Raw genomic sequence first — 12,999 nt, 5'->3', positions numbered from 1 at the left:
CTAAGGTACACTTCTTTGGAAAATTCTGTGAAGATTCTTTAAACGGTGCTGAAGGCATTGGCCCTCATTACAACCCTGGCAGTCCAAGACTGCCAGGGCTGTTCTGGAGTAAGCACCGCCAACAGGCTGGCGGTGCGTCCCAGGGCATTACGACCGTGGTTGTAATCCGCCAGGGCAGTGCTGCTTGCAGCGCTGCCCAGGGGATTACGAGTCCCCCTACCGCCAGCCTCTTCCTGGCGGTTTGAATCGCCAGGAAAAGGCTGGCGGTACGGGGAGTCGCGGGGCACCTGCACTGCCCATGCCACTGGCATGGTCAGTGCAGGGGCCCCCTGACAGGGCCCTGTGCAGCTTTTCACTGTCTGCTAAGCAGACAGTGAAAAGCGTGACCGGTGCAACTGCACCCGTCGCACGGCCGCAACACCGCCAGCTTCATTTGGAGCCAGCTCCTGTGTTGCGGCCGAGATCCCCACTGGGCCGGAAGGCGGAAACTAGGAAACTCGGCAGTCCGATCTTGGCGGGTGGCTGTAATGAGGGCCATAGTCAAGTCAAAAAATACTTTTTTAATGGAAACTAGGTCCTAACTATAACTACCTACTGGTGACCGCCATATATTAATATCCAAAAAAATGGGTATCAGTGTGCTACTTTTTAATTAATCTGCCCCTTTATGTCTCATTCTGTTTGTGTAAGGCTTGACAGGGTTCAATTATGAAATAATCATGCACTGCAGCAACCAAAGTTGCTGTTCTGCATTGCTCAAGGGACAAACACAGCCAAAGCCATATCTATGAAGGTATGGCATCACCCCCTCCACTGGTGGTCAATCACACTGCCTGGTATCAGGCACCATAGTCCATAAATGGCCATAAAAAGCCACACAAAGTGACAGTGTGGTCTCATAGATATGGTTCAGAGGCTTGCGCTGGCAGAGCAAGGGTACCTGCATTGGTGCTAGGCAGCACATTGTGTGCCAGTGCAGGCAGGAATGTGCGTACAATGTTAAACACAGTGCATTCCTGCCCTCTCCCTTTCAGCAGTGCAGCAAGGTGCCATCCTGCATTGCGATGTGTGGAATTTTGATAAGTATACTGTCTGAAAGTACTCTCTTTTTGGCATGGTTACCCCCCACTTTTTGCCTGCTATCAGTATGCTTGCACTGTTTTCAATGGCATCCTGCTATTCAGCACCTCAGTGATTGTGCTCTCACCCCCTAAATTTGGTTACTTAGGACTTTGCACACCCCACAGGTGGCATACTGGTGCCCCATATAAGCCCCTAGTATATGGTACTTAGGTATCCAGGACATTGGGGCACCAGGGGTTCCTCATGGGCTGCAGCATGTATTGTGCTGCCCATTGTGGCCAAAATGTGTCTACAGACCTCCATGGTATGCCCTCCTAGCCCAGAGGGCAGGGTTCAGGTATCTGTGTGTGAGGGCAGAGGTGCCCCTACGAACTCCAGTTCCATTGCACTGGACTACGTAAATGCAGGGAAGCCATTTTACCCGTGTACTGGACTACCTGTGTCTAGCTACATAATGGTAACTCCGAACCTGGGCATGTTTGTTATCAAATATGTCAGACTCATACCCCAATACTGTTGCCAGCATTGGTTGTATGATTCCATGCACTTTGGGGGCTCCTTAGATGACCCCCAGTATTGCTCCTACCAGTCTTCTGGGGTTTTCCAGGCAGCCCCCGCTGCTGCCATCCTGCTGCTTGACCAGCTTGGGCAGGAGAAGGCAGAACAAATGATTTCATGTGGGAGAGGGAGGTAACACCCTCTCCCTTGGAAACACGTGTTAAAAGGCTTGGGATGAGTGGCCTCCCCAAGCCACTGGTATGCTTTGAAGGGCACATTTGGGTCTTCCTTGCCTAAACTGGTTTGCACCAGTCAAGGGACCACCAGTCTGTGCTCTGGCATGAAAGTGGACAAAGGAAAATGGAGTGACCACTCCCTTGTCGATCACCACCCCAGGGGTGGTGCCCAGAGCTCCTCCAGGTGGCCACTTGGTTCTGCCATCTTGAAACCAAGATGTGCAGAGACCTCTGGGAGCATCTGAGTGGCCAGGTAAGGCAGGTGATGTCACAGCCCTCTCCTGATAGGTGGTCACCTGCTAGGTGACAAATCTCCCTTTTAGATGGGTTCTCAGGTTCGACCTGCAAGATTCCACCAGGACTCCTCTGCATCATTTACTTAATCTTCTGGCCACTGGAACTGCAATTGAACTCTTCAGGAACCAACAATCTGCAACTCCAGTGATGACTCCTCTTTGCAACATTGTTTCTCCGGCTCCTTCCAGCAGCTGTGAATCCTCTGAGGTCACTGAGACTCCAGCCTGCACCATGAAGTAAGAAGAAATCTCCCTTGGAGTGAGGGAGTCACTCCCCTGCATCTGCAGGCACCAACTGCTTCGACATCCTGCTGCGTGAATCTGCTCTCCTTCAGAACTGCGTGGATCCTGCATCACAGGTGGTAGTCTGGTGTGTTCCCCTTGCTCCTCTCTGCCAGCTGCCTAACTTGTGAGACTGTAAGCCCTTGCCTCTCTTTGCAGGACAGTACCCCTGTGAACCTCGACTCTTACAGCTACCAAGGCTTCTTTGCTCCTGCTCCAAGGGATCTTTAGGCTCCGTATAGGCCCGGTACCCAGCATTCCATCCTGCCAAGCACAGTCTCTTCTCTGCTGCTCCAGCAACGTGTGACTCCTCTCCAGGTGTGCTGACTGGGCCTCACTGCGACTTGCTGTGTCTACTGCCAGTGGGTTGCCTGTGGGGGCTGTGACTGCTTCTGTTGGCTTGCCTGACTTCTGAGGATCACCACAGACTCCCCTCCCTGGGTCGAGTCCCCTGGACCTTGCTGGTTTTCTTCAGCCTTGCAAGTCATCTTTTTCTTCTTTTGCATTTGCCAAGGCTGGTTGATGGTTCTCCGGCACCACTGACCCACTGCACCCTAACAGCCAACGTGGGACACCATCTGCATCACTTCAAGGACTCCTCTTCATCTCCTGCGCTGCACAGTTGGTCTTCTTCCCCCGCGGTCCTGGTCCTGCATCCACGGAACGGTGGATAGTGGCTCCGGCCACGTACTGACACTCCATCATTAACTGGACTCGGTCCCCTTCCTTTGCAGGTCCTCCTCTGCCAGAATCCACCTCTTCCAGTCTGGTCTGGGTCTTGCACAATCCTTTTCCTAAGCCTTCCTGTTAGTTTGGGGGAAAAACTAGGTACCTCCTGGTCACTGGGGATCACTCTGGTACTCACCTCTTGGGGTTCCTAGTTCCTCCAGCTCCCTTCTAACGATTCCACATCCTTGGGTGAGGGATTGTATCTCACATTCCACTTACTTAGTATAAGGTTTGGCCCTCCCCTAGGGCCAATACTATTTTCTATTACTTTTGCCAATGCTTGTTACTTTTATGCTCCTTACTGATTGCTATTGTGTATATAATTAGTCTGTTTACTTACCTACATTTTGGGGGGGGTGGATTGCCTATTAGTATTCTAGTATTTGTGTTACCATAATAAAGTACCTTTATTTTTGTAACACTGTGTGGTTCTTTCATGTGTGATAGTGCTGTGTGACTACAGTAGTACTGCATGAGCTTTGCATGTCTCCTAGATAAGCCTTGGCTACTCATCCACAGCTACCTCTAGAGAGCCTGGCTTCCTAGACACTGGTAGGGGATACCTGGACCTGGTATAAGGTGATAACACCATAGGTGTCCACCACACACCAGGCCAGCTTCCTATATCTACACTTCTGTTTTTATACATTTCACCTAGGTTTCTTATTTCCTTTCCTTTATAACATCTCAGTCTTGAGTCTACCCTGATATTTATAAAATAAATAGAATATGCAATGTCTGTTCTTCAATTTTAGGTCTTTTTGACAGTGCTGCTGTTACAATAACATATGATTACTAGAATTTAGTGGTTTAAAAAGCAGCCCTAAGAGAGGGGCTTAGGCTCTGCCCAGATTTTGATCTTCTTTGAAAGCTTTTTATTGTTTAGAAAGTGTATGCTTCCACAAAACAGAGTGCTTGAATTTTACATTTTTCTTGTGGGAAAACTTAAGCTCAATACAAGAGGCCCGAGCAGGTTATGGTGACAAACTAATGAACATGGCAGCCTGACATGTTAATTAGGAAAATATATGTAAGGTGCCGTGATTATGATCTGTTTATTACAAAAAGTTAAGACAAGGGTAATATACCACAATTATTCATTGAGAAAATCCATACTAAAGGCACTAACCCTTAAGAACGAATAGTTACTTTACTGAAATAAAGATAATTATTTCATTACATGAAATCTCACAGATTACTGCATTACGCAAGGATCTTGATTTTGCTTATCCCCTCGACAAACACCAGAGGTTGACATTTTGCACTGCTATTAAACTAGCTAGGCCCTCTTAGGTGGGGTTGCAGATTGTTTTTGTGGCTATAATGTTGTATATTAGGTATATGCTTGTAATTTTATGACTGCATTCCTCATGGTTGACTTATGCTCAGTGCAGAAAGCCTGAGTTATGTATGATGACCTATCAATAGCAAAGGCCGTAGACCTAATTAATTAATGGGGAAAAGTTATGGCAAAAAAGCCATAGGTCTTATCCTTTTAGTATGAAATATGATAAAGTCAGTAGCCCTGAATCATTTATTGTTAAAAGCATATGTTAAAGTCAACATGCCTTTGAGAGTAGATTGTTAATACACTGTGTTAAAGCCTGTGGACAGGTATTATGTTTAATGGACTCTTATAAATGAATGAATTAGTCCAGGGTTTTGGTGAGGTTGCCCCCTTGAAAACCCTGTGGGTAGAAGATTAGCACTGCTATAACCCTTGTTAGACACTCTTAGGAGAGGTTGTAAATTGTTTGTCAACTGCAAATTTGTACATATTTGTAATTGTATGCACAGTATTTTGCTTTGTGAGCATTAAACGTTTTAGGTCTGGCCTGAAACATCTAGCTGTGTGCCAGGCTCTTGTTATCAAAACCATTAATAAATACATCACTGCATTCATAGATGGACTTTGACTTGGGGTTAACCCTCTTCATCAGTCATTAATCTGCTTCTCCATTCTGGCTTTTGAGTAAATGTATGCTGTGTTTGCTGGAATGCAAGCTAAAGGTTAGTAACCATTAGCTGCATTAATTCTGGAAGACATAATTGGTGCAATCACTGTTGTGATCTTGTGAGACGGGGATAGTAGTTGAGATCTCATCATAGCAAGGCTTAGCAATGGTACAAATGGGTCATGATTGTGTTCACTTGATGTTGAGTACACCACCAAAACCGTCACACTTTTTGTGTCTCAGTAGTGGAATAACCCAGTAATTGTGACTGATCCAGTAATTGTGACTGATCCAGTGGCGGTGTTGTGAGGACCCCAAAACCTATGCAGAGTTATATTGTCATTGTGGAAGGAAGTAAAGGATGGAAGAACTTGGTAGGCATTAAACAAATTGTGTTTCATAGAAATAATTATTTTATTCCTAAAAGAAAACTATTTACAAAAAATGCCTTGGAACTGTGGTTTTTACGAAAAATATGCTTCTGTCTCTCCATATAGAATATGTATATATTATAAAAACATACAGTCATTTACAGTGTAACATCTACATACAAAAGTGTCAGCACGATGGCTATACATGGAGGATCCGTGTAGACATTCTTTACGGTGAGACCATCGCGTACTAGTGCCCGCTGTGTGCTCTTAAAGGAAGACCGGTTCAGGAAGCTCCTCTATGGACTTTGGGTGGCACAGAAACCCCAGGTTCTGTGTAGCAGCACTCCTCACAACCCTTACATCACAAGTGCTGGCCATGGCTTAACGTTAAATGTGAATTTTGGGCTTTGAGAACAGTGACCTGGAAGTTCACACGACCTAGTTTGATCCTTCAAGTATGGATATCATCTATCCCTGTAATGCAAGCTCTTGTCGCTAGTACACAAGGCTAGCTCTGCTGTTGTATGGGATGTGTGATGCCTCACATAGAGGGATGTCTGAAACCAAGCACGGTAGAAAAGGCAAACCATACATCCATCTCTGCACTTACAAGATATTTTTATGCTGTTCTGCATGTGCTGAAATGGTTGTCCTTCCAATTTAAGCTGTACTTCCATTTGATCTGTCCATGCTACAACTAGTCATTTTCTTCTTCAGGAAATCCCTGGATTATGTCTAGGTCCTTTGTTTCTCTATCGACTTTAATCTTCTCTGTGGCCCTTATTACTCTGTGTGGCATTTCTTCTCTGTGGCATTTTCTAATTCTCTATAGAACTTCTTTCTGCTTCCATGTGGGCATTTTGCCTCTGTATGGCCTTTCTGTTGTATATGGGCTTTACCCCCCTATCTGATTCTGCTCCTATTCCTCTGTGTGGCTTCTAGTTCTCTATGAGCAGCCTGCTTCACTTTTGGCCGTCTTCTTATTTGTCTATATCTTGGTCATGGGCCTTTCGCTTCATCTTAGACCCACTGATTTTCTATGGTTCTCCAACCATGGTATGGATCTTCTGGTTATTTATGGCCAATGTACTTCACATGAGCCTTCATCTCTGTTCCCTATGCTTGTAGAATGGCCTTGTAATTCTGTATAAGCTTTCCTCCTCACTGTGGAGACCTTTCTTCTCTCTGCTCTTGCATTGGTATGGATAATTTCTTCATTGATCTTGTTTGTCTCTATGGCTCTTCTGCTTCGCTGCCTATTAATTTGCTTCCCCATATTCCCTCTATTTTTTTAGGAGCTTCCCCACTCCATTTCTCTGTAGGTCTTCAACTTCTCTATGGGCATCCTGTTGATTTATGGGCCTCCGCCTTAACTCTAGGTATCCTACAGATCCATGAGAATCTTCCTTCTATATGGGCCTCCTGTTCTCTGTGAGCCTTCGTGTTACTATGGGCTTTCTGCTTCTTTACAGGATTCCTGATTCTCTATGGACTGTCTAACTTCCTATATGTCTTTGGCATCTCTTACTATGGGCTTCTTCTCTGTTGACTATTGCTATTTGATGTCTGCTTTTCCATGGAACACCTGCCAATCCATGGGCATTTTACTTCTTCATGGGATGACTGGTCCCTTAAGGATCTCCTGCTGCTATATAGACTTTTTTTATCTACTGACTATGTCACTGTATAATGTTTTGTTGCCTTTCTGTTGTTCTATTAACTTTTTGCTTCTCTGTTGCCATTTTGTTTCTCTAATAAGTTTCTAATTCTATTAGCTTTTCTTTTCTCTGGTGGCCCCTATTTCTCCATGGTCTTTCTGCTTCTCTATGGTCCTTTTGTTGCACTATTGACTTGTCTGAATCTCTTTGGCCCTTCGCCCTATAGGCTTTGAGTTCCTTTGTAGGCCTCCCATATGAGGACCTCCTGCTTATCCACAAGATTTCTGCTTTTCTATTGGCTTTTTTATTCTCTATTGGCTTTCTGCTTAGGCTTTCTACTCCTCGTCGACTTCCTGCAATGCTGAGGAATTTCTGCTTTTTATCAGCCTTCTGAATCTCCACGGCCCTCCTGCAAGTTGTCCTACATTTTTTCTGGCTTGTCCCTCTTAGGGGCATGCTGCATTGCTATGAACACACATCATTAGATGCACAGTATTGCTTTCCTGGCTGCTTGGGCTCCTAATAAATCTCTTTCTGTACTCGTTAATATACCTACTGGACATGGTAACTCATGACTTTCTGCACCTGCTATGTGATTTTACTTTGCATTCACAATATTGCATATCCCTACACAACCTATCCTTTCACATGCATCTGTAAGGCTGTCTTTTAAGACTCAGTTAACTAAATGGAGTTGACTGTGCCACCCAATAACTGACCAGACACCCCGTGAAGTAGGTTAAACCTCAAGGGTAAGGAATAACATTCAGGCACTCCTCAATAACACAGCTTCAACTTGTGTAAACAGCAATCTATGCAAAACATTCCAAATTGGCACATTCGCATTTGCAGGTGGTCACCATTTCAGTTGCATTTCTCCTGGAAAAAAGGGACAAAGTGCAATTTCTTTGGGGTCATGTCTCTTGAAGAGGAACACAGTCCAACCTAATGATAAATATTTTCTTGTATCAAAATCTAATTCTTCTTGAAAAAAGTGAAGCGGCGTTTCCCCTCTGCCCCGGTGGGCTCATCCCCCTGCTGCTCGGGGTGGGTCCTGCAGACGACTCTGCTGCCTTTGCTCCCGTTGGCGCGATGGCTGCTTGAGAACGAGTAGGCAGTTTGATTCCATTCATCCTGATGTTTGTCCATCAGCTGCTGGTTGATGACCCTGTGCATATCATCCTGTGAGACAAAGGAAAGAATGCCAAGAATGAGGAATTAGGCTAGTGAAACTGAACACCGCAACTATATTGACTGTATGATTGGTCGATGCATGGATCAGTTTAGTTGAGACCTGATATGGAGTTCCAAGCCTCATGTTTGAGAAAGAAGCCTCTTGAACAGAGGTTGTAAGCCCATAACAAAATCCTGTTGAGCTATTCCTTTGTTTAGTATTAATGCACTGGGTCGTAAATTGCTACTCATTTTGACTGGCAGCCATCATGTAAATGGTATCCTGTAAACATTTTCTAATGTTGTGTTTTCCTTAAAAGAAACAGTGCTGTGTTTAAAAATAAAACTTTACTTTAAAAAAAAAAAAGTTTGCTTTATAGTTAGCAGTGGTCCAGGACCACTGCCTGCTCCCCAACAAGCTATTGTTTGCATTCACAAAGGGGAAGGTTCTACTTTGCAAATGCCTTGCCACCCTAACGTGAAAGGGGGTAATTTTCAGGACATATGTATCATTATTTCATGTAATGCAACCCAAGGCAGCAAGACACTTTGCTGCCCTGCATAAGAGGGTAGGAATGCTCCATATCTATAAAAATATTTCACATTCTTGCGCTCTGCCTGAGTTGGTGCTCAAAGGTGTACTTTCCATTACAAAAACAATCCTCTAAGGCGTTTTCCTCTTAGTATGTGTGCTACAGAATGTAGCACAAGTAGAAAGAGGAGATTTAAACTGGAATTTGGAGCGCAGGGTGCAAAGGTGTATGTTGCTCTTTAGGATGAATTGTTTGCTGGTAAAGGTTAATACGGATGCCTGGTGGAGTGTTCCTAGGAAAAATAGAATTTGTAACCTTTGTCATTCAGATATATAGATTGAGCTATTTTTGTTTGCCCACTTTTAAGGATACTGCAATGAATATTCTTAAACCCATTATTGAAAAGGTATTGAGTAAAAACTGCAAAGGCTGCTATGGATTTGTTAAATTATCCGATGAATGAATAAATGTGTGGAAAACTTTTTACATTTTTTAGTTCTTTTTTGAATTGGGTTTGAATTGTTTTATATCCTGATGTCAGATCTAAGGGCCATATTTATACTCTGTTTGCGCCGGATTTGCGTCGTTTTTTTTTTACGCAAATTCGACGCAAAACGAACTCCATATTTATACTCTGCCGTTAGACGCGTCTAGCGCAAAAGTTCATGGAGTTTGCGGCATTTTTTAGCATGGACACCTACTTTGCGTTAATGATATGCAAGGTAGACGTTCCCTTCTAAAAAATGACTCCGAGGCATGTGCGCCATATTTATACTCCCGGGCAAAAATGACGCCCGGGAGTGGGCGGGTCCAAAAAAATGACGTCCAGCCGCTTTTGCGTCGTTTTTTAGCGCCTGGTCAGGGCAGGCGTTAAGGGACCTGTGGGGTCGGAAGAATCCCAGAGGTGCCCTTCCATGCCCCCAGGGACACCCCCTGCCACCCTTGCCCACCCCAGGAGGACGCCCAAGGATGGAGGGACCCATCCCAGGGAACTTAAGGTAAGTTCAGGTAAGTATTATTATTATTATTTTTTGTGGCATAGGGGGGCCTGATTTGTGCCCCCCTACATGCCACTATGCCCAATGACCATGCCCAGGGGACATAAGTCCCCTGGGCATGGCCACTGGGCAAGGGGGCATGACTCCTGTCTTTGCTAAGACAGGAGTCATTTCAATGGGGGTTGGGAGTAAAAAAAAATGGCGCAAATCGGGTTGAGGCGAAAATTTTGCCTCAGCCTGACTTGCCCCATTTTTTGACGCCCAAGCTCCATATTCCCCTACGCCGGCGCTGCCTGGTGTAAGTCATTTTTTTTTACGCACACCAGGCAGCTCCGCCAGCTAACGCCGGCTAACGTCATTGAATAAATACGGCGCCCGCATGGCGCTTCAGAATGGCGTTAGATTTTTTGACGCACAACTGCGTTGGCGCAGTTGTGCGTCGAAAAGTATAAATATGGCCCCAAATCTTTAATTAAAACCTGAAGAGAAATAAAGTTGTTTCTCCTTGTTATGCCTCACTGGGAAAGACGTAGCATTTGACTCATTCCTTGGTTTACAGGTCTCGGTAAACTTGGGAATGCACCGAAATCCATGGGTGGATGTATGGGAATGCCTGTGCGCCACCCTTGGAACAACTTCCATGCAAGGTAGCTTTATGTGCTGCCTTGCATTACTTTGTATTTACTAAACTACGGAAAGCCACACATGGTGGCTTTACATTGCTTAGTAAATAGCATTATCTTGTGTCAGCCCTCTGCCACAAAACTGGTGCAACCCAGATGCAAAACCTTAGAATAAATCTGCCCCAAAATGTTTTTCTTTTTTAAAAAATGATGGAGAAAATCCACATATATATATGAAATAGTACACCAAAAGCAAAGTGCTGATACAAAGACATTTAGACATTTAGAAAAATAAATCGAGTTTAATTACAAAACTTGTAGATCTAGAAAGGTCATGCGCAATAAAACTAGGCAGTCAGTATAATTCTAACATGGTCTTTTGCTCCTACTCTACGATTAAAATTAATTCTCATGGACATGGGGATATGCCCAATTTTTTTCTTGTTAAAAAATGCCTACATCCATCGTTGTTTCCATCTTTCCTATGCTGGGAACTGACATAAAAAGTGACCCAAAAATACAATCAATTTTCCGTCATGTGGCAACAAGGCATATACAGGTGACATGTTGTTCTGCCTTCCAACCCTCTCACCTAAGGACAAATCAATCATTCTCATTCAGAGGTAGAGGTTTTTCTTGTTCATTGGGGTTACTTCTATGCAGTTTTTCACATGCCAGCATCTAAAGATATTTAGCTGCCATTGCCCTCTATTGGTTATTACCTGTGCTTTTCACCCTTCCACCGTGCAAGATAACTTATGGGTGACAAAAAACTTAGGTGAGATTTACCAAGCCTGTGCATGGCCCTGTGTGGCTTGGTAAAGCTTGAGTAAATGTAAAGTAACGCAAGGCAGCGCAGGTTGCTCTGCGTTACTCTACGTGGTGGAGGCATTACATTGGAGGGCCATGGGTGTTCTAAGGCATCCACCCACGTATTCTGAGGCATTCCATGATTTACCAATAATGGTAGACCTGGGAACGCGTCAGAATTGTATGCCCAAAGGTGCAACGGGGAGAAATATCTTTATTTATCCTTCTTGTTTTCTTTTTGCTGCAGCACACTTAGAAAGAGGAATATTCCTCTAAGGATTGTTTTTGTGCAGGAAGGGATACAACAGGCACCCTTATTCCATGGCGCAGGTAACACAGGCACCCTTATTCCACAGCGCAAGGGTGCCTACGTTGGTGCTAGGCTGCTGATTGTGCACCAGTGCAGGCAGAGGACAGGAATACACCATGTCTTGATAGATCAGACTCATTCCTGCCCTTCCTCTTTCATGCAGCGCAGCGCAACACAGCAAGGTGTCTTGCTGCAATGCACTGCATGAAACTTTGAAAAATATGGCCTTTTATGTTTTCTTAGAGGGGCAACCGCTTTTCTAGTCAGGCTGGTGTTCTCTTATAATTCATTCATGTGCATCAAATTAATAAGGAACAGTTAGGATATGAGAAAAGACTCTTGGGTTCAGATTTACTATCGCAAACGAGGATCCTATGATCCTTCTCCCTATCAGCACTGGAAACCTGGAAGAGTGCTCCGCATGCCATCAGAGAAACCTGTGAGTGTTATCGCTCTAGTAGCGGGAGCTGAATGTAGAACCACACTGTCCTCCAAGTGGGTAAGCCTGCAAGTACACCCTGTCTGATAGCCAGGAGAGACCTTACAAGTGTCCTCCGTCAGGCAGCCAGGACAATCCTTACGAGTGCCCTTTGTAAGTCAGCTGGAGAGGCCTTACAACCCTCTGTGTGGCAGGCAAGAGTGGCCTACATGTGCTCTATAAGTCAGAAAGAGAGGTCAAGGAAAATGCTCTCCATCTTGCAACTGCAGAGGATTAAAGGCACTCCTTGTCTGGCAGCAGGAAAATACTTGCACGTGCCCTCTGCCCACCAGTAAGTGCTCTCTTTCAGTCAACCAGTGTGTAGAAGACATCAGCCAGTTGCTGGTGTATGGCAGCCAATAGAGATCTTCAAGTGCACTCTCTTCCTCACTCCCTAGCAGGAAAGGAGGCCTTTAAGTACCATTTGTCTGGCAGCATACAAGGCCTGCAAGTACCTAATCCGCCACCTACAGAAGGGGCCAGATGGTGCCCTTTGTCTGACAGCAGGAGAGATGTGCAGTGCATTCTGTGCAGAAGCTAGGGAATGCAAGAAGTTGCCTTTTGTCCGGCAACTTGGGAAACCTACATTACCCCTCCATCTGGATGCAGGAGAGAGACCTGCTTGTGCCCTGTACCTTGAAGCCTCTAGGTGGCTTCTTTGCAGCAGTTAGGTAGGTCCAGCATGTGCCTTATATTGGCAGCAGTGGAACACCTACAACTGCCTCTTCACTGAGTGCAGGAGAGGCCAACATATGCCCTCTATCCTGAAGAATAAGAAATGTAAACGTGCTCAATGAGTGGAGGCCACACAAGTCCAGCACCTGCCATCCTGCTTTAATTTTGTGTAATCTGTCTCTCTTGGTATCTTTCCTGCTCAAACAACTCTAATCCCAAACTCGCATGGCAGTGTACCATATGTTTTCGTTGATTGCTTTTTGTAGCTGAGATCTAGACAATGGTAGT

At 44.9% G+C, this 12,999-nt stretch overlaps 1 protein-coding gene across 1 annotated transcript in view; it reads right to left on the bottom strand.

The window, feature by feature from the left end:
* Positions 1–5,469: 5,469 nt before the first annotated feature.
* BICDL1 (BICD family like cargo adaptor 1) overlaps positions 5,470–12,999 on the bottom strand; it is a 330,965-nt gene continuing 323,435 nt past the window's right edge. The window contains exon 10 of the mRNA XM_069215035.1: positions 5,470–8,293. Within this exon, the coding sequence (XP_069071136.1) occupies positions 8,087–8,293 (207 nt within the window). The 3' untranslated portion in view covers positions 5,470–8,086. The remainder of the gene's footprint in view (positions 8,294–12,999) is intronic.

Source organism: Pleurodeles waltl, chromosome 11 (assembly GCF_031143425.1).
Source record: "Pleurodeles waltl isolate 20211129_DDA chromosome 11, aPleWal1.hap1.20221129, whole genome shotgun sequence".
NCBI lineage: Eukaryota > Metazoa > Chordata > Amphibia > Caudata > Salamandridae > Pleurodeles > Pleurodeles waltl.
The sequence above is the reverse complement of the archived record's forward strand: the minus strand, read 5'-3'. Positions and strand labels throughout refer to the sequence as shown.